This window comes from Bombus huntii, unplaced genomic scaffold, assembly GCF_024542735.1.
Source record: "Bombus huntii isolate Logan2020A unplaced genomic scaffold, iyBomHunt1.1 ctg00000072.1, whole genome shotgun sequence".
Classification (NCBI taxonomy): domain Eukaryota; kingdom Metazoa; phylum Arthropoda; class Insecta; order Hymenoptera; family Apidae; genus Bombus; species Bombus huntii.
In genome coordinates this window covers 217,975-242,468 of record NW_026099330.1, presented here as the reverse complement: position 1 = coordinate 242,468, position 24,494 = coordinate 217,975, and the positions used below count along the sequence as shown (strand labels likewise).

The 24,494-nt window shown below is 33.0% G+C and overlaps 1 protein-coding gene and 2 long non-coding RNA genes across 3 annotated transcripts; 1 reads left to right on the top strand and 2 right to left on the bottom strand.

Moving 5' to 3' along the window:
- Positions 1-55: 55 nt before the first annotated feature.
- LOC126876367 (uncharacterized) lies at positions 56-13,184 on the top strand. The gene is made up of 3 exons (XR_007694148.1): positions 56-98; positions 12,329-12,460; positions 13,056-13,184. It is a non-coding gene; the product is annotated as an uncharacterized LOC126876367 (long non-coding RNA).
- Positions 13,185-16,717: 3,533 nt separating this feature from the next.
- LOC126876369 (uncharacterized) lies at positions 16,718-17,520 on the bottom strand. The gene is made up of 3 exons (XR_007694150.1): positions 17,440-17,520; positions 17,254-17,356; positions 16,718-17,180 (listed from the first exon to the last, which is right to left on the bottom strand). It is a non-coding gene; the product is annotated as an uncharacterized LOC126876369 (long non-coding RNA).
- A 3-nt stretch (positions 17,521-17,523) lies between these two features.
- Positions 17,524-18,914, bottom strand: LOC126876344 (uncharacterized; the record flags this gene model as incomplete). Its single annotated transcript, XM_050639178.1, is given in 3 exon segments — positions 17,524-18,069; positions 18,072-18,254; positions 18,462-18,914. Coding segments are annotated over 3 exon segments (1,182 nt in total), but the record flags the coding sequence as incomplete, so codon positions are not given.
- Between the last annotated feature and the right edge of the window lie 5,580 nt (positions 18,915-24,494).

The window sequence follows — 24,494 nt, the reverse complement described above, 5'->3', positions numbered from 1 at the left end:
ACCTTGTCAAGATATATAAGGAACGCGGAAGTCGCGCGCGAGCTCTTTCGTGTCTGAAATTCCGGACAGTGAACATCCAAGAAGAATTTAAATATAAGGTAAATAAAAAAAAATATCAAATAACAACATTGTAACTAGTAATTTATAACGTCTAAGCCATTAATTTACAATACTTGAGAAATTAATTTATAATATTTAAGCTATTAATTTATAACATTTAAGTTATTAATTTACAACATCTAAGCCATTAATTTACAACATTTGAACTGTTATTTTATACATTTAAGTTATTAATTTATAACATTTAGGCTATTAATTTACAACATCTTAGCCATTAATTTACAATATTTGAACTATTATTTTATACATTTAAGCCATTAATTTATAACATTTAAACTATTAATTTATAACATTTAAGCCATTAATTTATAACATTTAAGCTATTAACTTTCAACATCTAAGCCAATAATGTACAACATTTAAACTGTTATTTTATACATTTAAACTATTAATTTATAACATTTAAGCTATTCATTTATACCTTCTAAGCCATTAATATATAACATTTAAGCCATTAATCTAAAACAATTACATCATTAATTCTTAACAGTTATACCAATAATTTATAACAACATTTTCCCATTAATTCAATGTAATTATGCTCTTAATTTATAACAGTTGTACCCTTAATCGTAAGTAACTCTACATTCATTGATTTTAATCAATGCCATAAATTCGTAGTGAGTGAATTAAAGATTTATTTTGCTTTATTTTATTAACGAAATCTATCAAGTCTTTGAAGTGCTATTTCATTTCCATATAGCATTATATTTTAACTCTGAATACAGTATTCGATTTCCAATTTCACTATTTCGTATAAAATCTGTGGTAACACAGAGTGTCGATGTATGTGTCACGTAAAATAACAGAATAAAAAAGGAATTTGAGGTAAAAAATAAAAAAAGAAAACTTTATTTTTTTTCTAACATCAATACACTTTACAATCTACTTCCGAACTCTAGGCGTGACTTTCTAAGACTGACTCTTATGATTTTACTTTCGATCGGATCCGATTACTTTCTTTTGTCATTCCTCAACATCCCCACCGTCCATGCATTTGCTAGGCGTCCGCGATCGTTGCCACGTGCTCTTTCTTCTAGAACCTTCGGTGGAAGGACCGTTGGGATGTTGATGGTTCATTAGGCACTTCAGCGATATACATTGTCGCCGAGTGCTTTATCTCTATCGTCAGTCCGTCGGATTTGAAGTATGCTGGTCGTGACATATGTAACGATATATGGTATAACGTTATAACGTATTACTTTACATGATATAACTTTATAACGTATTACGTTATATGTTATAACGTTATAACGTTATAACGTAATACGTTATATGGTATGACGGTATAACGTATTATGTTATATGGTATGACGTTATAACTTATTACGTTATATGGGATGACGTTATAACGTATTACGTTATATGGGACGACCTGTTTCTGTCTGGAGATTGATTCCTAATACAACGTGTGTCCCATTATATCAGCATCTCTAAAGTACAATTCTATGTGATTTCTAGGGAGAACAATACAACCGATCCACACCTTCGTCAGGCAAAACGTTTATCCCGTGACCGTGGCTACGTTCGGCGACCAGTTGTCACCTCGAACCCACTTTCGCTTTCACAAATGTCAAACAATTACAAATGACAATTGCTTAATTACAGTTATGATAAAATCTAGGCTAAAGCATTAGAAGGCTTCCTCAAAATTGCAAAGGGAAGGCTCCGGTTTTCCTTTCATCTCCGACATATATAATAACCTGTTAATAGCAGCGTTCTCTTCAAGTTAACTACCCTTATTATCCCAAAAGAAATAAGGGATTGAACGATTCGTGGCGTCGATTAGTCAATCGTAACGGGAATTTACGACTCCCGTTGGCGCACTTCCTCGAGATCGCGTCTCCCCACGAACGTGCGAATTTACATATTTAACAATATATATATGGCGGGTTAATGTTGAAATTTTGGGTGTTTGGGCGTTAATTTTAGTTTCTTTACATTTTTCCCCTTTAGAAATACCTGCACTTTATCATTTATGGAAGTTTTGTTAACAGAAACGAAAAATTTAGAAAAGATATGTATAATCAAGGAATCTCAGGATAGCACACTTAGACTGCAGATTTTTCTGTATGCAAAAGTAAGTCAAAGGAAGAGGATGAAGTTTTCTTGTATAAGGCTTTGTTTCTGCTTGAGCTAGCTTACAATGAAATACGTTCAGTGTGACAGAGTATCTACAACTATTTCAAACTTTAGTTTTAAATACAAAAAGTTTACGCGCAAAAATAAGCTGAAGAAAAGAAAAATGTTTTTTTTCTTGTTTAACGTCTTATCCTGTCTGGCGGTATGGAATTATTCTGGAAAAGCCTGTATATGTACAGAGTATATAAAAAATACATTTATTTGACCGGACCACCCTAATTCTACAACTCTGGATGATACAGTTTTACAAACGTCTACTCATCGCGAGGACCAACTTGACAACTTTTCAAAATAAGCTATGAGTCGCAATTGAACCGTTTTTTGGAGAAATGACGTTGAAATTTCATTGGGTCTTACATCGAGATTATTCGCAACAAGTTTATATTTCGCAGTCAGGTAGAAAGTAAGCAATGTGACATCAACGAGAAAACAAGTTTTCGTTAGCAGGTGGGATAGCCCGTGATAAACATAATGGAGCAATCAGCGTGATTTCACATTATTACAGAATTATCTACTGCGTGAAAAAAGACTTTCAAACAAAGATTCTGATTTTATTAGCTTTCTTTTAGAATAAATAGAAAATAAAATTTGTAAATAACAATTAACCTCATTATTTTAAATAATATATGTAAACTTGTTGAAATTGCAAATAATTTATTTCTGTCTTTTAACATTTAAACAATTATTTAAATGAAAATTTATTTAATAGTGCCCAGTATTGCGCGCAACACATTTTTGGAACAACGAACAATTCGATAGTCGGTAATAGAGATAGATGGCAAAATAATTGGATTTATTGATAAAATGAGGATTAAATTGATTAAAAAAAGTAAATTGATTAAAATGTATACAAATCCTACATATACAAGAATAATATCTTGCACATCATGGTATCCAAATATACTTTCCCAGTAAAGTTTCATTTGATCCTCGTGCTAAGTAGCATACGGTGCCAGCAAACGTCAATTTTTACAAAATTTTGCATGAATCAATCGATCCAGAGGCTCCGATCCTCCGAAATCACGCTAGTGGACACTTATACGCCCTGACACTTTTTATACATGCTGTACATAAAAATATACGTATCGAAACTGTTGTTATTTCTATACTCAGAGGTAAGATCAGAGTAGTTATTATTTTATTGAATGGATAAATCTATTACACCGTTCTGAGCCAAAAAAAAGCCTTTATTGCACACGCTTACAAAAACTAGGGATAAAAACAAAAAAGCATCTTAAGCCTATCGATTAAATCTATCGATTGTAACTAGCATCATCCTCTAGTTACTATTTCTTATCACTAACGCATCTGCATATGGATGGCGAGCACGAACTCACGTTGTCATTTTCAACAGAAACTTTGATACAAAGTACGCAGATTTGTGTATAAATACATTACGGTTGAAAAATTGTTGAATATTTACTACTGTGTATCTGTTATACTTGATCGTTAACACCTGTTTTTTTCGCCTGCCTAACTTACTATCCTCAAAACATTATCAGATTATACATTTTGTTCGGCTGATAAAATGGAATTTCTTGGAATTTAGAGCTCCCTTTACATTCACTTGTTATTGTACGAGTATTTTGCTCGTTCACCAGCCGTTCACTCATTTTATTTTGCAATCGTGACAATTTGATGCTGCTTCTCCACTCTGTATAACGTGTTACCTACAAACACCAATATGTATATAATCTGATGCATTAATTACTATACGATACACCATGAGGACGTTAAAACACGCAAAACGAAACAGATAAACAGTATCTGCTAAAATTATAGCTATAATATATAATATAATATATAATATAATATAATATAATATATTTTTGTTACAGTCGACTTCTCCAAAAGTCAAAAGCTTGTCTTGTTATTGGCACGTACCGTAAACACTCGACTAATTGCGTATTTCTTAAAGCTATATTTTCCCCCTTTACAACTTTTTTACGAGATTAGTTTGAAATCAGCCCAATTGATAAACCATTTCAATTTTCAATCTCTATATTCAAAATTTATTATAATCAATTCTATTTTAGTTTTTGCTATCAAAGGAACATAAATTGGAAGTTGAAACAAAAAACATGGGTTCTAATTAAATATTACTATCTGCTTCTATTCTTAATCGTTACGAATTATTTATACATTATTACCAATTATCAATTGTTTATTATACATTGCTCGTTGCATTCACCCTATTACCCCTACACTTCCGTATCATCAACCATATTGCTATCTTCGAATAATTTTCCTCAAACGCAAAATCTCCCACATACCTAACCTTTTAATTTCAAAGCTAATTAATTCAGGGACATCTTCGATCTTTAACAAGCGTGTATCCTACCAATGATTAGCAGCTACTCTTCATTAATTCATTAATTCATTGATTCAATCTGTAACGTTTCGAGTATGTACATCGCATGTCGTATCATTGTATCGGTATTGTATCTGTTGATTCGAAAGATAGCTGGTTACTCAGGTGGCTAAATTGATCTCGCCATAGACGAAACTTATTTGTGTATCCATCTATGTATATATAAAAGATATACACAAGCAAACAGATAAGGCAATCGAGAATCAATGGATTCAATAGCCGGTAAATATTTACAAAAAAAGGAGATACCGCCGATTTTGACATTTTTTAAATATTTTGTTAATGTTATCAGTTTGAGTAAGATCTTATTCGAGGATTGCCGTTCATTAAAAAGTTAATATCAAAAAAGTTCAATGAGTCATTTGCATTTAAGAGAGTGTACTTAGTCAGATTCTTAGTAAACACTTATCCAACAGCCGATCGTTTAGTAATTTTCGATTCGATTATTCGTGTTCGTTTTTTCGTGTTCGATAACGTTTTGTAGAAGAAAATTCGATTCAATGTTTGTAATATGTCGTGTATACAATTTTAATAATTACATTCGATAATTGCACAAAAATCGGGACTGAAACGTTACAATTATGGAGACTCTATTCCTCAAAATTGACAACGCGAATGAAAGAGAAAGAGAGCCTCGTTAAAGGCTGGCGATAAGTTGAAAGATTCTTATTTGCGATTTTTGATCAATGAAATTTTTGCTAATATGTTTCTTGCGTTTTACTGGTTAAAATGACACCAAACACGATAAAATTTGGAACATATTTGCTTACTTAATAATTGATAATTAAATATTATTCATATTATATCATGTTTGATCTTATTTTAGTCGGGGAAATCCTACAAATGCGTTAGTGGAAATTTAATTTTAAAAAGCCTAAAATAAGGCAATTTTCAGTTTTGAATGATTACTCGGATACATTGTCTCAACGATAACTGATAATATTGGATCATGTTACACTGCTTGATCGCAATGGACCGCCAAATTTCCGCGATACCTCAGGGAAATCTGTCCTTCTCAAAGTGGACACGACGGCTGTGTAACTACGTAGAGGACTTTTTCGTGCAATTATCGAATGTTTGTACTAATCGTTTAATTTCTTGTTCCAAAATTCTTATTCTTTATATTAGACGAATAATTCAAATATCTCACTGTGAAGTACCTGTGTTATTATTGATTGGTGTTTTATAATTATATTAAACAACGAATACTGAATAACGAAGTATTTTTCGGTTAAGGATTTCTTTCGTTATTCATAATTAATAATTATTATACATAGCAATTTCGACAAAGTAACGAAGATGTAGAGTCGAATTCGAGTACGATAAGTAGTCACAGAAAATTTATCTTTTCTCCAATTGATTGCGTCTCCTAGTTTAATGGTGTTTTATAAACGGGCCGCTTATCTTGAAAATGGTAAATCCATTTTCCTTTGTTTCGGAATATTGAAACATTACGTTCTGGACACACATTACGATTGGACTATTTTACTACGTTTTATGACCTTGAGTGACCTTAAATGACCGCGATATTTAAATCCGTCTTCAAAAGAGCAACAATGGGACAAATAGGTATTCAAAACTACACGGCTACACTTAAAAAAAAACGAAGCCTATTAAAGTGTTCTTTAAAACTCGTAAACGCGTCCATCTGAGAAAAACTTTTTCCATCGCGCAATAGCCTCCTCGAAACCAAACAACTTTTGTTTCAAACATTTCCCTGCGTCTCAAAAAATTGAAAGAATTATTCAGGTGGTTTGCTGTTGAAGACTCAGCCTGTATATCACCAAAATTCCATGTAGTTCTGATTGTTAGGCAAACTGATATTGTAATCTAACACGAGTCAACCTTATCAAGGGGCGAGAGGGAGGGGGTGTCAATAGACTAAACACAGAAGTATTCGCCTCTATATGTACCTCTATTCGCTATTTTGAACATGAACAGAAAGATAACAGTACGGAGTGGGTGAGAAAAGCATTAAGAATTTTGATCCAGCATTTTTTAATCTCTTTATTGCGACATGAAAACTACGGAAAAAGTAATTTAAAAAAGCGACCAGATATCAATGACCTACGAAAAAGATAAAATTCATCCGGACAGAAAGAAGGAAGAAAACTATTTAACGTTTCATCAGAGAAAAAGAATCGAGGAAAAGGCTTGGTTATTGATCTTGTGAGACAGGAACGTCATAAATGCTAGTATAGGTAATCTTGCAGAAATTGTTAAGAATCTTTATCGTAGTTTGGTATGAAAAATATCGAATAATTTGGATTTCGAATCACATACAAAATAAGATGCAGGGGAGAGTCGCACAGTACCTTGTGCTAGAGTTGGTAAAAATGAAAATTTACAAAGTGACTTTATAGCACAAATGGAACTTGATAAAAGTAGGAAAATTAATTTTATGAAATTCAATAATACGAATTGACGAATTGACAATGTGCAAGAATAGTAATGTCGGAATTTGTAGGAAACGAAAAATTGTCGTCCAGTACCGATCAATTATTTAATTATTTGATCTTTTGCTCTAAATGGTTAATAATGTTTTAAAAAGTCCTCTAGATGTCAGTATACATATTCTTATTCAAATTTGATTTTTATGTATATCGTATGGAAAACACTTAATATTTTCTTGATCTGCGCATTCGACGTGTGCCCAGACTTCACATTCGTCGTTTTTGAAACATTGAAAGCTTCAGTGACCTGTCTTTGGGCCATTTTATTTTTGAAGAGTAGCTTCGAAGCCCCATTCATGTTCTCTTCTGACCATTTCTCTCTTTTCTGTTTTGGTCTTTCAGACATTTTTCTATGGAAAAGGTAGAAGAAAAATTAAACGGACACCTTCTAAGTTAGTCTCAGTTGCCAAAATATTGAACTTACAGGTAAAAGAAATTCGGTCTATGACTAAATCATCGGTATTGGACGACAAATACGTTGAACAAATACGTTTTAGATTATAATGTATATAATATACAAAGGAAATTATAAAAGTGGGGCAAATAACTGGTAATTACACTTAATAAATTAGATATAGTATACATTAAAAAACATTTTACTTACCTGAAAAACAACATGTCAACTCTAGAAAATAATTTTTAATTTTCGAGATATCAATGTATATGTTTGACATATCAGATCAATATGGCTCCGAAATATGTTACACGGAATTGTTCATTTTCATTTGTTTGTTCCAATAAAAGCGTGAAATCTGGTGAAAAATCCTATGTATTTAGAAATTAACAGAAATGTTAAGTGAGCTGTTATTTTGCCCGCATTGTATTTCTTACATGTAATGCCTGTTACACGTTTTATCTTTAAAATAGTAAACTCATTATTTACTCGAGATTTATTCCTAGCGCACAAATATTTTTCAATAGAGCGATGCAAAGTTTTACTGTATCTCGGATCATCACAAGTTAATCAAAATCTTGAGGATTCGATTTCACCTGCTCAAAGTGACTTTTGCAGGCAAAAGAAATTGTTCCTCGGATACTTTAATATTTTTTACTAAATTTCATCAAAAATAGAATTTTATTTGCTAATAGAAGATAACTATGTTTTGGTACTCCTACAGAACAATATCACGACATTCGCTAAAATTACAAATATTGTACAGTATATTCACTACAAGGCTAATTGAAATAGCTTGTAATCCAACATATAAGAATGCTACTTGCAAAGTATCTTTGCTAGTAACTGTTTAAAGTAGAGAGATATTCCTAAAAAATCATATATTTTATACATATATGTACGTAGTATATACAGTGGATATAACTATCTTTCTGAATTTATAAAATAACAGTATATAATAATAAATAATAATAATAATAAAAAATAATATAATAATAAATAAAAATAACATAATAATAATAAATTTATAGAATAACAATATTCTAATATTTATATTTTTCCTTGTTGCAATTTTGTAAACCGTCAAAGCGTTTACAACAGAAATTCCCAGAAGGAATTGAATGCCAAGTTTTCTGTACCATTTGATTCCTTTTCTAATTGTGGTGGCATAAGAAACCATTTGATCGGAATAATCTATACCACACTTTCCTTCGTTATATTCGACAACAGCTAGCGGTTTTAATGTAGCGAACAAGCGAAACGAAAGATCATTCTTGAGACCATCACTTGAGCGATTCGCATTACTAAAATATCGATAGGAGCACCTAGCAGAGAACGCTTAGTACTGCTGTACGCGTGGCCTGACGCAGATTTTTTTGAAAACACGCGTGGCAGTCAATGTGTTAATAAACTATTAAACTACATGTCGTGAAGAAGTATCCCCTTTATGAACATTTATTAATAGCTCTAGAGTTGATAATATTAGCTTGAGGAAGTTCTGTATGTACGTGTAATTGATAGTACTCGCGTACACCTGTGCGTGTAAAACGTTTCAAGTTAATAAAGAGAACATGATACACGTGGAATAGGTATGAATAAAAATTACAAGAAGCCGGAGAATATTCTAAAACATATGCCATGATAAAATATAAATTGTAAAGAGTTATAGATCATGTTATTATATATTAAAATTATGCTTAACAAGCAGATATTAGCGTAAATATGACGCTGCGTTAATTAAATCCAACAATATTTAGAAAAGAACAAATTGAACAATACCTAGAAATAATTTAGAAAAACACTGTTAGATCAATTTCAAATTGGGTTTTCTTTACTCGATGTCAAACTTAACTCTTATTCGTCTTTTGCATAAACTCTTTTCGTGATATGAAACTTTAGAGTTGACATGCTGCTGATATTAATTGCACACGCAGAATAAGATTTTCCAAATTGAACCGAAACGATTTAGACAGAAAAATGTAATACTTTCAATACTCATAACAATTATTTATGCATTCCGCATATAAACCTACCGAATATTTATTACTTACTTTTAGCTCAAAAATATTTGATATACTACTACCAAGCAAATATTAGATTGAAGAGGAAATCATACATGAAAGATGTCACTTTTTTTTAATAAAAAGTTCGTTCTCATCAAAGTTTCTGGCAATTTATTACATACCTGTGTACAAAGTGGATTACTTTGTAACACAACTGGAAAGTAACTTTCTTTAGTAATGATTTACGTAATAAATTACGCAAAAAGTAGAAAGAAGATTATATTTTAAATCATATTCTAAGAATAACTGTATTTTAAATGTGATTTCAAAAGAATTTTGAATTTAAAAATTCGTCAAAAGTACATACGTACTTACTACTTCGACACGATCTAGGCTAATTATGTGTACTAATGTTTATACATCTTGATAGTAGCTGTATTCAAAGAGCGCGTCGAATCTTTTTATAGTATTTGCCTTTTGATGTATTAAAAGTATTGTAGTAACTGATGGTTTCTTAGAGTAAGGACAAGTGATGATGGTAGAGTTCAAAGTTTAGTGTATTTTAATAAGTGATATTCAATAACAAAAGGACCGACTACAATATCGTCGCACGCCGACTCACACTCCGTATCCGCTCAACTCGCACTCTGCTTCTCGACTGACTCTCTGGCCGTTGTAGCACTCTATTGTCTTTTGCTAGGCCCACCGCACACGTGTTCTGCAGACGCTCGTAGCCAGGGTCACGTAGGTCTTTTCGGCAAGGCTATTTACTTGAAGGACCCGGTAATGCATTGATGGAGCCGACAGCGCCTCGGCTCTCGCGACATTGTCTGTAGTTAGCTCGACGTTTCTTGGGCCCTTCTCCCCGATACTACAGTATCATTAGAGATATTCTTCTTATTATCGCAAATATGTATTGTTCTGCTCATTGCATCGACAAGTGAACGGATTTTAAGCTTCCTATTCTTTTACATTTTCAATATTTCCAGTTATTTGTTTTCAGTAGAAAAAATATTAATTCCTGCCACTTTTGAGAGGAATTGTTTAGAAGTGTATCCTGTTTATCTCGAATCGCTCAAATATATCGGGGAAAAAATGAATGACACAAAAATCGAATGACATCGAAAGGGATATACTATTATATTCGTGTGTATTTACTTTGCGTGTATTGTCTTAACATGAAATCTCTTGCGTGTTAAAATATTTCAATGGATATCTCCATTTTTTGTTACATAATCACGCAGCTGACGTTCAGACATCTCTAAAATACCAGAAACTTGCGTCTTTCGCACCATCCGCTATCGTAATAGAAACTTTCAAATTCGACAGAGCAATACAAAGCACGTGTCACGTAAAATAACAAAATAAAAAAGGAATTTGAGGTAAAAAAATAAAAAAAGAAAACTTTATTTTTTTTCTAACATCAATACACTTTACAATCTACTTCCGAACTCTAGGCGTGACTTTCTAAGACTGACTCTTATGATTTTACTTTCGATCGGATCCGATTACTTTCTTTTGTCATCCCTCAACATCCCCACCGTCCATGCATTTGCTAGGCGTCCGCGATCGTTGCCACGTGCTCTTTCTTCTAGAACCTTCGGTGGAAGGACCGTTGGGATGTTGATGGTTCATTAGGCACATCAGCGATATACATTGTCGCCGAGTGCCGCCACATCTTTATCTCTATCGTCAGTCCGTCGGATTTGAAGTATGCCGGTCGTGACACACGCGAAAAGTGACTGACCAAAAAAGAACTGAATGTTTTGACGACATTAAGAAACTGCAGCCTTGTATTTCAGCAATATCATACCAGCAATAACAAATTTTGAGAAATATCTTTATGTTCTATTCCTGTGGCATACTTTGGATAACGCTAATCCCGGCGACACACTAAATTTTGAAATCCATACGACTGATTCTACAGAAGCGGGGATTCTACAGCAGCGATTTCGCTTGCACAGTTGTTCATTTAATTTGTGAATTGTAAGAAACCTCAAGTATGTCAGAGGACATAGTGATATTGCTACAAAAGCGACTAGACAAATAGAGAGCTACATGTGATTTTATCGTATATTTTTAACCCTTTCGCTTCGGCAATCCAGTCCGCCGAAGTACTGTCACTGAACGGAAACGCGCGCCAGAAATACGCACAGTGTGCGTGGCTACTGTATATACGTTTTCCTAAGTCTTAAATAATAATAATTCTTGTAAGAACCGTATACGAAATATCGTTTCACTGTCAATGGATTTAGTAGATTTTTTAGCATGAAACAATATACGATTTTGATGTTGTTTCAACAAGGAGTAACTTAAAGAAGTGATTAATCCAATATGTCAATAAAATCAAGGGAAAATGTTCTGTCGATAACGAAAAAATATATTAATGACCACAGATAGCATTTGTATATGCATCATTTTTGTCAAATTTTGTCTTCAAAACACAACTTTTTAATATTCCTATTTTATCTACTTTTGATAAAATACATTAAACACATTTCAATACTAAACTAAAGATCTTTAAACTTAAAAATGACTTTTGCTTATTTCCATGTCACAAACAATTGGCTTTAATAATTATCGATCAATACTCTCTTATTCGTAAGCACATCAGCATATTCGATCCATGCAAATTCACGTAAAATGTTACTACTTCCTGCCTTTCGTTACATGTATCTTAATAAATTGTATCTTATTAAATCTTAATAAATATGAGTCTTAATAAAAAGAAGTTACTTTTTACGTAGACCAAACCTAGTTCTATTATTAAGCGCGTAAGCAGATAAGATGAAGATCAAATAGAGGCAAAGCTAAAAAATAACGACTATATATTTTCATGTTTCAGCGTTGAAAACTTATGTGGGTGAAACGCTAGAATTGACTGGAGTTCTTCGACAAGAAATGGGCACTTGTCTTTGCATAGACAGCAACAATGTGCCTCCGACAGTCAGCAAACGTTACTCTGTACAAGTTCACTGTATGTATTATTAAGCGCTTATCATAGAGTTATTATATTATACAAGGTGAATCAGAACAGGTGGAAAATATGGCAGAGGTTGATTCTGAATACTGAAATAAGAAAAAAATTTTATATAACATAATATGCCTAATATGACCATACGTTCCGCTTATAGCTTATTTTGCGATGCTAAACATTACACAGATGAACGATTTCTTGGAAAATAGATAAATCGTGCTGGCCTTATTTCCGGACCAATACGCTCTTCGGATCCGAATCCGTTCGATTATTAAATACGGGGACGTTTAAAATCTCTTACTTATAAAACGTTAGTTGACGTGACGATCAAAATTTTCGACAAATTCGTGTAAGCTGTTCGAACAAGATGGACGATCTATGACGCGACGCATTCGCGTTTCCGTAGAAACTGGAACTGGTCGATTCGAGTAATTTCTCTAAAGATAGGTAAGAAAGTACTGCGACACAAAGCAAGCGTCTACTCGAAAACGTTTATACGAAATTTTCTTCTCATTTTAATGCGCTGAATCAGCCCCTGCTTGCCTGGAAGCCGTACTTTCCACATGTCTCGAACTCTATCATACCGATCCACTAGGTAAACAAAATAAAAACCTGCCAAGCACTGTGGCGGCACGGGCCACGGAACTTTTCAACGGCTCCGGATGCAAAGCGCGACGCCGCCAAAGCGCAACACCGACGTGCCCAATGTACCATCGATATCTTCACACTCCTTCCGCCGAATTCTCGGAAGAGCATACACGTGCCAGCACATCTAATGAATGCACGCTAGTGGGGGATATCGATGGGCTACGAAGGGAAGAATCTGCGCGATCCGAAACAAAAGCACAGGCAGTCTGTCTTACGCCATTAAATGTGAAACTCCTCGGTACTATTTGCATAGCAACGCGTCGAATGATCTCTCGGTGTCTATCGTTATTTGTTAGTTGTTACCAGTTGTCTGTTAAATGTAATTGTTAATTGTTAATTGTTAACTCTGATTGTTGATTAGTTCTAAATAAACTATTGTTCGTTAAAAACACCAAGAGTAGTTCCTTACGCACCTATCACCATACCACCTCAGCACGAACGCCGTATAGATTGTTTTCACCTGTTCGATTCGTGCTAGATTTGACTAAAATACTCATGCGAAGTTATTGAAAATATAAAATCCGAATTAACATCCAGTTTTCAACAACCTGTCTAAAGATACCGCTCACAAACAAGCTATCATTTCTTGAAACAAATATATAAGATTTATTTACGTTATCAATTTTGTCGTGTGTCGAAATACAGCCCACTCAAAACATTCTATGGACCAAACGAAAAAATTGTTGACATTGATTGTCAACAAGTCCTACAAACTAGGATCTTTCATATTTCTTTCGCTTTTGATAATTAGACACAACCTCCCGCTAGCCGATGAGTCATTCTGCTATATTTGGCTTATCCTTTGTTATTATACAAATTACTGCCATTGTTCACGGCTGATCTACTAATTCGTTTGGTGACTAGACACTACGTTACATATTTTAATCAAATAAACTCATAATTGTATCGATAAAATACTTCCTATCAGTACAATATATGATCTAAAATTTAAACATCCTGCTTCAGGGCGACATATCCAGTGAATTAACGGCGCCTGAACAATCCCTTAAAACGGGTAAATCTATAACTTTATTATCTAATTTCAACCTAATATCCACAAACTGATCAACATAATTTCACTATGCCCAAAAAGAATCGCCTTGCAAATGATATCGATATTTACGACATTTCTTTGCTATATTAATATAGTATTATTTGTTATAGATCCAGACCACCGACCTGGACCAGGGCTATCAAAATTCGCCTTCGTCATGGCCAATAACCAATATAATATTAACTACGATAGAAACTGTCATTGTTAATTTAACACTAGCTATCGCTGCTATAATACGAATAGCCTGTATACATATTAAATAAACTGTAATAAATAACTTATTATTTTTAAATACACCCTATCTTATTTATCTACACCTTCCTTTGTCTTACGTCCACCTTGACCTACGCATTGTCACGTAAAATTCGTGATAAAAAAGGATTTTTGCAATCCACTAGCGATAAAAAGTTCGCGTACAAGGTAAATAGCGGGCAAAAGAACGGTATAAAGCATAGAGTGTAGAGTATAGTAGCATCGCAGAAAAAGAAAAATCAACAGCTTGGTCGGTCATTGAGCAGCAACAGATCGAGCAACGATACAAATGATCATGGAAGTGCGTTTCTGCTTCCCGGTCTGTTCGAACTATGACGATTTGTCTTTCTGATCTTTCCGACTCGACCGTTGCATCGTTCACTCGACCATCGACCATAAATTGTTTCGAATTTTCTAGAGAACGGACACTTGAAACTACGTGCTTGCGGTACATTCGATAGCCAGGACAGAGGGATCCTTCGTGAGCCTGTTTTCGTCCTGCGAGACGAGCAAATTATTAGAAATTTCCTGATGCAATTGTACGCGGTTTTATGCAACTTTGATTATACACGTGAACGATATTTGGCACAGAGGAGTAACATTTTCGGGGTAACATTTGCGCACTAATAGGTTCCCACATAGCTAAAATAAAGCAAAAGTTGCGCGAAATTAACGGATGACAATTGAGAAATTTCTTGGATGATCTACGTTTATTACGAAATGGTTGGATGCGAAAATCGATATCTGGTAGCATCTAAGTTGTCCGAGAGAGTTTCACGATAAAGGAACAGATCTCTGCCGATATTCTCTATCCGACTATCGTAGCAGATTTGCGTACTTTTGCAAGGTTCTCCAAATTAATACAAATTTCTAACTACCGTAACATCGAGATATTATACATCGTAAGGCAAAGTTAAGGAGAGTGGCGATGACCTCGGAAACGCGAAAAATATCTCAGAAGATAGAATTTTGGTGGCGGGAAGGACAAATGTTCGTGATGGTTTTCCCAATAGCGATTCTGATTCTCCCTTGACGTGTCTGCTCGGCGCCACTTCCGGCATCGTGACAACCACCGTAAGCCCTAGGACGCCCTTACAGCCTCCTTTACATCGCATATGCCCTTCTCGCTGTTGATGAAAATCCAATTTGTGAAATTAGACGTTTGCTCGCTTTGAGACAAAGTAAACCGCGTTTCTCACAGGTGTTCGGCAGATGGCGATGATGAGATATAGTGCAACAAAGTGAAATTTTACGCGCGTAAATCTAACAGGATTATAATGTAACAGAAGCACAACAAAGAGGAAACTTGTGATGAAAAAGGAAGAATATATTACCAACGAAACTCTTTTGCTCCATTTTCTTTCGTAGAATTATATTTCACTTGCGAGTATTATAGCAGGTCTGCCTTTGATACAAAAATCATAAAAGGTTTACGTATCTGCACGTATATTTACGCTGTATGAACGACACTCGAGTATTACACGCATGCATTATCGACAAATAGATCCACGTTCGAGATAAGAGTTCCTCTTTGATACTTTCTTATGGTATAAATAACGAGAAATTATCAGGAAGTATGTTACAGTGAAACTGCTCGTACTTCGTTACTTTTACTCGCATGTATGACACCTACAACGATATTCTTTATTGAATCAATAAATAAAAGCGCTCCCCAACGTACGTACAAGACTAGATCTTGAAATATAAGAATCGACGTAACAATAAGACTAAAAAAGTTCGAAATGAAAATAATTCGCCGAAACGGCAAAAAGAGAATACCTGACACAAAAATAACGATACGGTAAATCTGCGTCCCGTTTTAATTTTCATCGATCAGTCGTCCAGCAAGCGAGATGTGTCAAGCAGCAACGGCGACAAGGTAACAGAGACGAAATATTATCGAGTTAACGCACGCGAAGTGGTCGCAGGAATGGCTGACGGGTGCGAGAGTGTAATGCACTTACGTCACGCGAATTTCAGACGAAACAACTGGTGGTGTAACGAAAATTTAGCGTCGCAACCGAATGTGCTAAATATAAAATGGATGGCTGTTGACCGAAAGAAAAATGCTCGACGATACGGTGCCGCCGTTTGTTCTCTTACAAGATTGAACGTCCACGGTCGACCCATTTACCAGACCCTCCTCGTTACACGAAGAGACGAAATCACCAGTGCTATTTAATCGTGCGAATTATATCACGCGTATCTCGCGAATTATTACACGACAGTGATAATAAGGCAAATCTAATAAAATTTACTTCTCATTAAAAAGTCGTACCAAAACAATTATTTATTAATTGGTTTATTTATTAATTCTTAAGAAGATACATATAAATAAGAAAAAATGGTAAAATTTGATTAGTATAATAAAAGTAATATATGCCTATGATCATTCTAAAATATAAAAAGTGAAATAGTCTTACGTTCATTGGTATATTTTAAGAACACATACATCTTTTAACGATAGTTGCAATGTAACATCATTTTTATATTACACGCAAGGTATGGCAAGTATTCCTGCTCTAAGGCACAATTTGAAATCAACAACATTCAGTTTAACAAATTATAACTTCTATTCGTTTTCCATCATGGAATAACGCGGTGGTGTCTTCCATATTGCACTGGACGTGCGTTGTAATCTACTCCTATCTATATTTTCAAACATTTCAGTTAAATCTGGTGTGCACATTCTTCTATCAAAGAATTTATAGACTGCTTTCTTCGGAATTTATCGTTGCATTGCAAGTTCATTTTCGCGTATGTACGCTAAGATTGATAAAAATTCGAGTACTCCATGCATTATAATGTTTATTAACTCATTAAGTAAAACAACACTTACATTGCGCCTAATGTGGAATTGTACGCCTTGGTCTGGCTTCATCGTCCGATGTGTCGTCGTCAGGTTTACTGTGCAAAACAGAAGTGGACCTTGCTGTTTGGAGCTATATTTTGGATAAAATATCGAATGAATAATAGCTTGTGTTTTTATAACAGAAGAATACTTTGATACTGTTTGTAATGTTACCTGCGATGTCATCATCTGAGTCTCCTTCTTTTGTTTCGCTAATAAGATTTTTTTTGCTTTTTCGACAGATCTTCGTGCCAGTTTTTGTACAATGGCTTTTTCTGAAATTTTTTCTTTTTCAAAGGCCTCGATTCTCCTTCTTACGGGCACATTTTTCTTCATTTCATTTTGAATGTCCTGTTTCGTCATGTTTCTATTAGACATTTCCCTTTCACGGGATGGCTCATCTTCTGCGAATAATTCTTCGAACTCGGTGAGTCCAATCGCTTGATTCAGCTGCTGAACCTCCTCCTGCAGAGTTATTGGCGACCGTGATGCAAATTTAGGTTCATTATTTTTTCCTATACTACTAGCCAAGTTTTTATTAATTACTACAGTTTTGTTTGATTTTATTGGTGATAAAGGTTCTACAATTGCGGTAGCGTCCATCATTTTCTGCGTATAAGTAGAATTGATGTCCATCGTGGAATTCATAAGAGGAGTAAATTTCTCAAGTGCATCCTCGCACATTGAAGGATCTTCAATATCATTTCTTGCTGATGGAATTACTGTATCATCAATAATATTAGAATATTTACCCTTCGTGTTTTCACTCCGTGAAAAAGTTCTCTTTATATTGTTGTCTATCTATCTCTTGTTGTCATTGAAGACTTTAATGGTTCAATCCTTTCTGGCTGTATTGCATCTTCTTTTGAAATTGTTTCGCTTAAAACATTCTTTTTTGTTTTACTATGTTTTGTAGGACCTTTTGTGTTTTTTTCATCTGAACTACTTCTAGCACTTTCCTTTTTTTTAGGTCGGCCTCCACGTTTCCTCTAAAAATTTAGAATATATTTAACAACGTTATAGTAGTATTTATATACACAATGTACATACAATTGTATAAGCAATTAGATTTTGACGCATTAATTAACCGATATCAAACATTATTGGGTACTACATATAAGGGTTAGTATTGATTAGTAACATAAGATATGGGGTAAGATTAAAAGTATTAAATTTCATCATAATATGACACAAACATTTACATTACTGTCATCATCAAGAGTTAGCCTTCGTAATTTTGTAACAAGTGACATTGACTGCTGCTTTTTAATATTAATTGCAGCTTTTATTGCAGCCTTTCTTTTTGTTCGGTCAATTGTTGTTTCCAGCACATCCCCAGTTTTTACATCTTTATTTTCTGTTTTATCATGTACTGCTGAATCTGTTACTGTATTATCAGTATTGATAATATCATTTTCTGGGATAGTCTCTTTACGGCGATAACCTTTTTTCTTCAAAACTTTCGGCCTCTTTGTAGTTGAAGGGCCAGGGACTGATTGTGGTATTTCAGCAATTAAACCATGTAAATAATCCAGAGTGTCTTCAAGCTGGTTGTTAATATATTTTTTAACATCCAAGGAATAATTATGTATATTCGATATATCTTTGGTAATCATTTCTTTAATCTCCTTCTTTGATCCAGTATCCATATTTGAAATCTACGAATAAATGATATATATTTAATATATACATTAAACTATACTTTTTAATAATACATACCATAATTTAATATTATGGTTGAAATTATGACGTATATAGCAATTAATACATACACATGTGTTTAGTTCTATTAACTTAGAAGCACATGTAAATTAAAAAAATATATATATATATGAAACAATAATAAAATAATGAAGTAACATTGAGAATAGAATCTAGTTTAATTACACATATATACCCTTTTAATAATTCCGTTCTTATAAATTTTATTAAATTTACAGTGAAGCTTACAATTACACTAATGCCAATGAATATTAACGTATGCGTTTATTATTACACTAAATAAAAATGAAAGTAATGCAATGAAAAATACAATATACCTTAATGGAAATAAAATAAGTAAATAGCGAAGTATTTATTAATATTATTATATAGCATTATATTATATTATTATAATATTTATTAATATTTACTTACGTTTTACGTTTGCACAAAAACTATAAAATTTTAAATATAAAGAGAGATTTATAACAGAGATAAAGCAAGTCACAGAAATTAGTGTCTTTCAATGGCAAAAATGCGTTAAAGGAAGTGAAACGATAATCTCCGTCTCGCGTCACAAGCGGAACTGTGTCAGTTTTGCTCCTTGAAAGTACACGTAGCGGTACATGAGCTAGAGAACATTTCAAATCATGTTGTTGTTTTTTTTGCTTCGGAGTATCAAGATCGTGAGGACATACATAATATATTAATAAATAAACTCCGGGCAAAACAATGTCGCCGTTACGTTACCGTCGAACCGTCGAACAAAGACGAATTTGAATTCTCCGACTCTCCCCCGATCTGTTTATACTATACCAGTTTAAACGGACGCAATCGTAAAGAGTTCACGAGAGTTATGGATCAGTATCTACGAGTATCTACCGTCTTTGCGAACATTATCTATAATTATTTATTTAATCATTTGAAAATATACTTGAAGGTTTCAACAACGAGCAATCTTGTCTAATAAATCTCACGATCAACCATCCTCTACACACAAGTCCTCTGAAAACATAACGACTTTTCAGTTCAATTTGAATCGTTGCGTTCAACGCCATCAGGGTGTCCTGCATAACGCGGGCATCCGACTAGGTGCTGATACCACATACAAGAACAAGTCGAATATGTGAAATAAAGCTTTTTAGCTTAAGGTCCCGTTTTGAAAAAAATACAGTTTGAACATGTTCGGTTGGCAATTGGCTTAATACACGCGTATGATAAATAACAAGATTTATTACATGATTTTACAAAATTTGTTAAAATTGATTAAGAAGTTACTTTCAAGAAGTAATATTTACATAATTGTAAATTGAACCCTATGTTTAACAAAATTAGGCATTCTTAAGTATTTGTTATTGTAAATTACTATTATGCTTCGCCAAGTGTGATTGGAACACATTTCTGGAACACAGCGTCCATCGATGTCTTCAATGAAAGAACATAAGTTTAATAACCTAACTTATCGACGAAATAAATCCCTAGCCCCCGGGTAGCGTGTTAGGAAGCTTCCGTGGTAATTCTTTTAAAAGCAATTAACGAGTGATCTGTTCGCGAATTATTGTATTGTATTATATATTATGTGGCATCATGATATCATAAGGAATACAAGTCACTATGATTTCTTCGTACTATTTCACAGATGGAGTGTGCAAATTTGACTTTACAATGAGCAAAGTCAAACGTGACAATGACAAAATTGTATGTGGCAAAACTGGATACCTCAATGTTATACAGTGTGTCAAGAAAGTGTTTGTTGTCATCTTATGTCTTTGGGAGGTAATTCTACACCTTCGGATTTGCGAAGATCTGTTGAAAAAGAGGATCACAAAATTGACCTCGAGCATTCTATTGCACGTATTGCGTGTTTGTGCGCGTATTTATCCATCGATGTATTGCAAAGAACAGTTTGTCCAATAGGGGTTTCACACGCAGCAATGGGAAAAATAATACTCTCACCCTGAGAGAATTGACCGGCGAGGGCGCGGCAGAGGCCATGGAAGCGCTTCGGTGAGGCGCGCTAGGTCCGTCGCGCCCACCGGTGGGGTGCAAACTTAGGCGCTGGCAACTCAGCGCCCCGGGGCAGCAAATCAGCCCGGCAGGGGAACCGGACTGTCTGGCACGGCGGCTCCGGCGACGAGGCGCGGTGTGACGTGGCCGCATATCGCTCCATTAGGGGGTGTATTGAGCGCGGGGGGGGGGGGTGTATCCCTCACACCAGTTCCCGGGCCCCTCTAGATCGCTGCCGGGACGGTCATCATGGAGGTTTTAGTCCGTTGGCGTCCGCCACTACCACGCCGCTTTTTCCCAGAAGCGGCCTGGTGTCCTCCACGTTAATAAAAAAAAAAGTGGGAAAAATAATACGCCAAAAAGGTGTACGTTATAAGGTTCGCCGTGTGCGAAATTATGTCGTTTGACGAATATTCGATGGTTAGCCGCTAAGAAAATTATAACGCAATCCTTGGAAATATCTTGTTTACGGATGAGAGCGATTCTTCCGATAGCAATATTCTCGATCGTCAGACTGCCAAGATTTAGGCTTGTGAAAGTTCTCACATTATGATACAATGATACAGAGATTCAAGCAGGCTCGAGCAAGTTTGATTTATTCCACAGCTCGCTTTAACGTGTAGATAAAATCAATTTGAAAATGGAATAGATATCATATGTTCGCGAGCAGCCAGAAAACAACACTGACGTTATTTCGTATCGCATCTGACTTTAAAAAAGAACATAAAATGAAAATAAACGGTTTTTCATACAAAAATGCATACTTGTTACGATGCATCGTGAGTAGCAGAGTAACGCATATGTTCGTGTATTACAGCATGAACGTATTAATGAATAAATAATATATATATATTAAATTAAAATTTTTAATATTTATTAATAATTTAATAATAATAATAATTACTATATTTATATAAGTATTATAAATAAAATATTTATAATAATATTATTAATATCTTTTTATTAGAACTAAAAATATAATTTAAAAATTTTTAATATTTTTATAATTTAATAATTATATTTATTTAAATATTATAAATAAAATATTTATAGTAATATTATTAATATTTTTTTATTAATATTAAAAATACAATCTTAAAATTTTTAATATTTTTAATTTTATAGTATCATTAATATTTTTTATTTATATTAATATATAATTAAAATTTTTGATATTTTATAATTTAATATATATATATCATAAATAAAAAATTTTTAAATTATATATTATACAATTTATATTATAGTAATTTCCATTTTTTCAAAATAAAAAGAATTGTATATTAAACAATTTAAAAATAAAGGGTAGAATATTTAAGTATTAATATTTTATAATTTAATTTTATAGATAATTAAATATTTATAGTAATATTATTATTTTTTATTAATATTTTAAAATATTATATATATATATATATATATATATATATATATATATATATATATATATATATATATATATATATATATATATATATATATATATATATATATATATATATGTATATGTCGGGTTAACATTAGAATTTAAGTCGTGTAACGATTCTTCGTTTGAATTAGCCATCGTTTTATGAAACAGAGATTATATTTACGCGAATATACAAGATTTTACAAAATATTATGAATATTGAGTTTAATGAATGATAAGATTAACAAATGATAAGTTTAACTAATGATTCCAAACGAATCCACGGTCAACGGGATAACTCTTTACTATGCGTAGAATAATTTAAACACAAAAAAAAAATACGATTGCGGAGGCACTCGGTAAATTGCTCGATGTATCACTTTCCAAGGCGATCACACGAATGAATATCTGATGAAAATCTTTTTCGCTGTACGACTGCATTTTGTTCGTTATATGCTCGCTGGAGGCATCGAGAAGCTTCCAATCGCCGCTGCTAGGCAGACTCTGCCAAGAGTTTGTTGTATACTCTTTGGAAGCATCGAGAAAGATCCAAACGTCGTTGCTAGGCAGCCTCTGTCTGGAGTCTGATTCCTAATACAACGTGTGTCCCATTATATCGACATCTCCAAAGTACAATTCTATGTGATTTCTAGGGAGAACAATACAACCGATCCACACCTTCGTCAGGCAAAACGTTTATCCCGTGACCGCGGCTACGCTCGGCGACCAGCTGCCACCTCGAACCCACCCTCGCCATCACATATATCGAACAATTACAAATGACAACAATTGCTTAATTACAGCTATGACAAAACCCAGGCTAAAGCACCAGAAGACTCTCGCAAAATTGCAAAGGGAAGGCTCCGGTTTTCCTTTCATCTCCGACACGTTCTTTTGTGATCCCGTTGGCCGCGGATTCGTTATCGGGCCTGAGACCATCGTCACTAGTGTCGCGAGTGCCAATTGTCGTGATCAATTGTCAAGACTGTAATAACTCTTTTATTGTAATAAACTACACCTGCGTGTACCGTACCAATGGCTAATTCCCGTGAAGATTCATTTGACGCCCACAACCCTACTCCCAGTGCTAATCCGACATACATATTAATATTTTTAAATATTTTTTTTTAATATTCAAAAATTTTTTAAATTTCCCTAATATTTTCAATATTATGCTCTAAATGTATAAGCTATTTAAATTAAACAAGTTCATCTTTCTCTTTATTTAATTTAAATATAAATTAGTAATAATAATTAAATAATTAATTATAAATATATTTATAATCAAATTATTATTATTAATATTAATAAATAAATATATATTAATAATAAATAAGAAATTTTTAATCTAAAATGTATTTCTAATAAATCACAAACATATCCTATAATCTTTCCTGTAAATGTTTCAACTAAACATTTTTCAAAATAAAATTCATAATAAATTATTTTATTTGTTAAATAACTCATTATAAACTTATAAAAAAATTCTATTATAAAAAATCTTTTGATAAATATTAATTTTTTTCAAATAAATATTTAATATTAATACTAAATATATTAATCCTAATAATATTAGCTTAAATACAAGATATTTATAACTATAAATTAAATTAATATTTAATTGATAAAAGAAAAAATTAAAAATAAATTTTCTTAAAATTAATATAATTATTAAAATTACTGATATAATTCCAGCTATAATACAATCCTCATTTAAATAAATTAAATCTATTATATAATTATTTCCCATTATTATAAATATTGTACGAAAAGAATATGATACTGTAAAAATTGTTCCAAAAATTAAATTTATTGTACTAAAAATTCTTTTCATATTTAAAAAATAATATTCAACAATTAAATCTTTAGAATAAAATCCTACTAAAAACGGAAATCCACATAATATTAATAATGAAAATATTATTAATAATCCTTTTATTGGATATAAATAAAATATACCAGAATAAAAACGAAAATTCTGAATACCATTTATATAATGAATAAATCTTCCAACACACATAAATATTATAGATTTAAAAAATGCATGAATAAATAAATGTAAAAATGTTAAATCTGTTATTCCTAAAGAATAAATTCTTATTATAAGACCTAA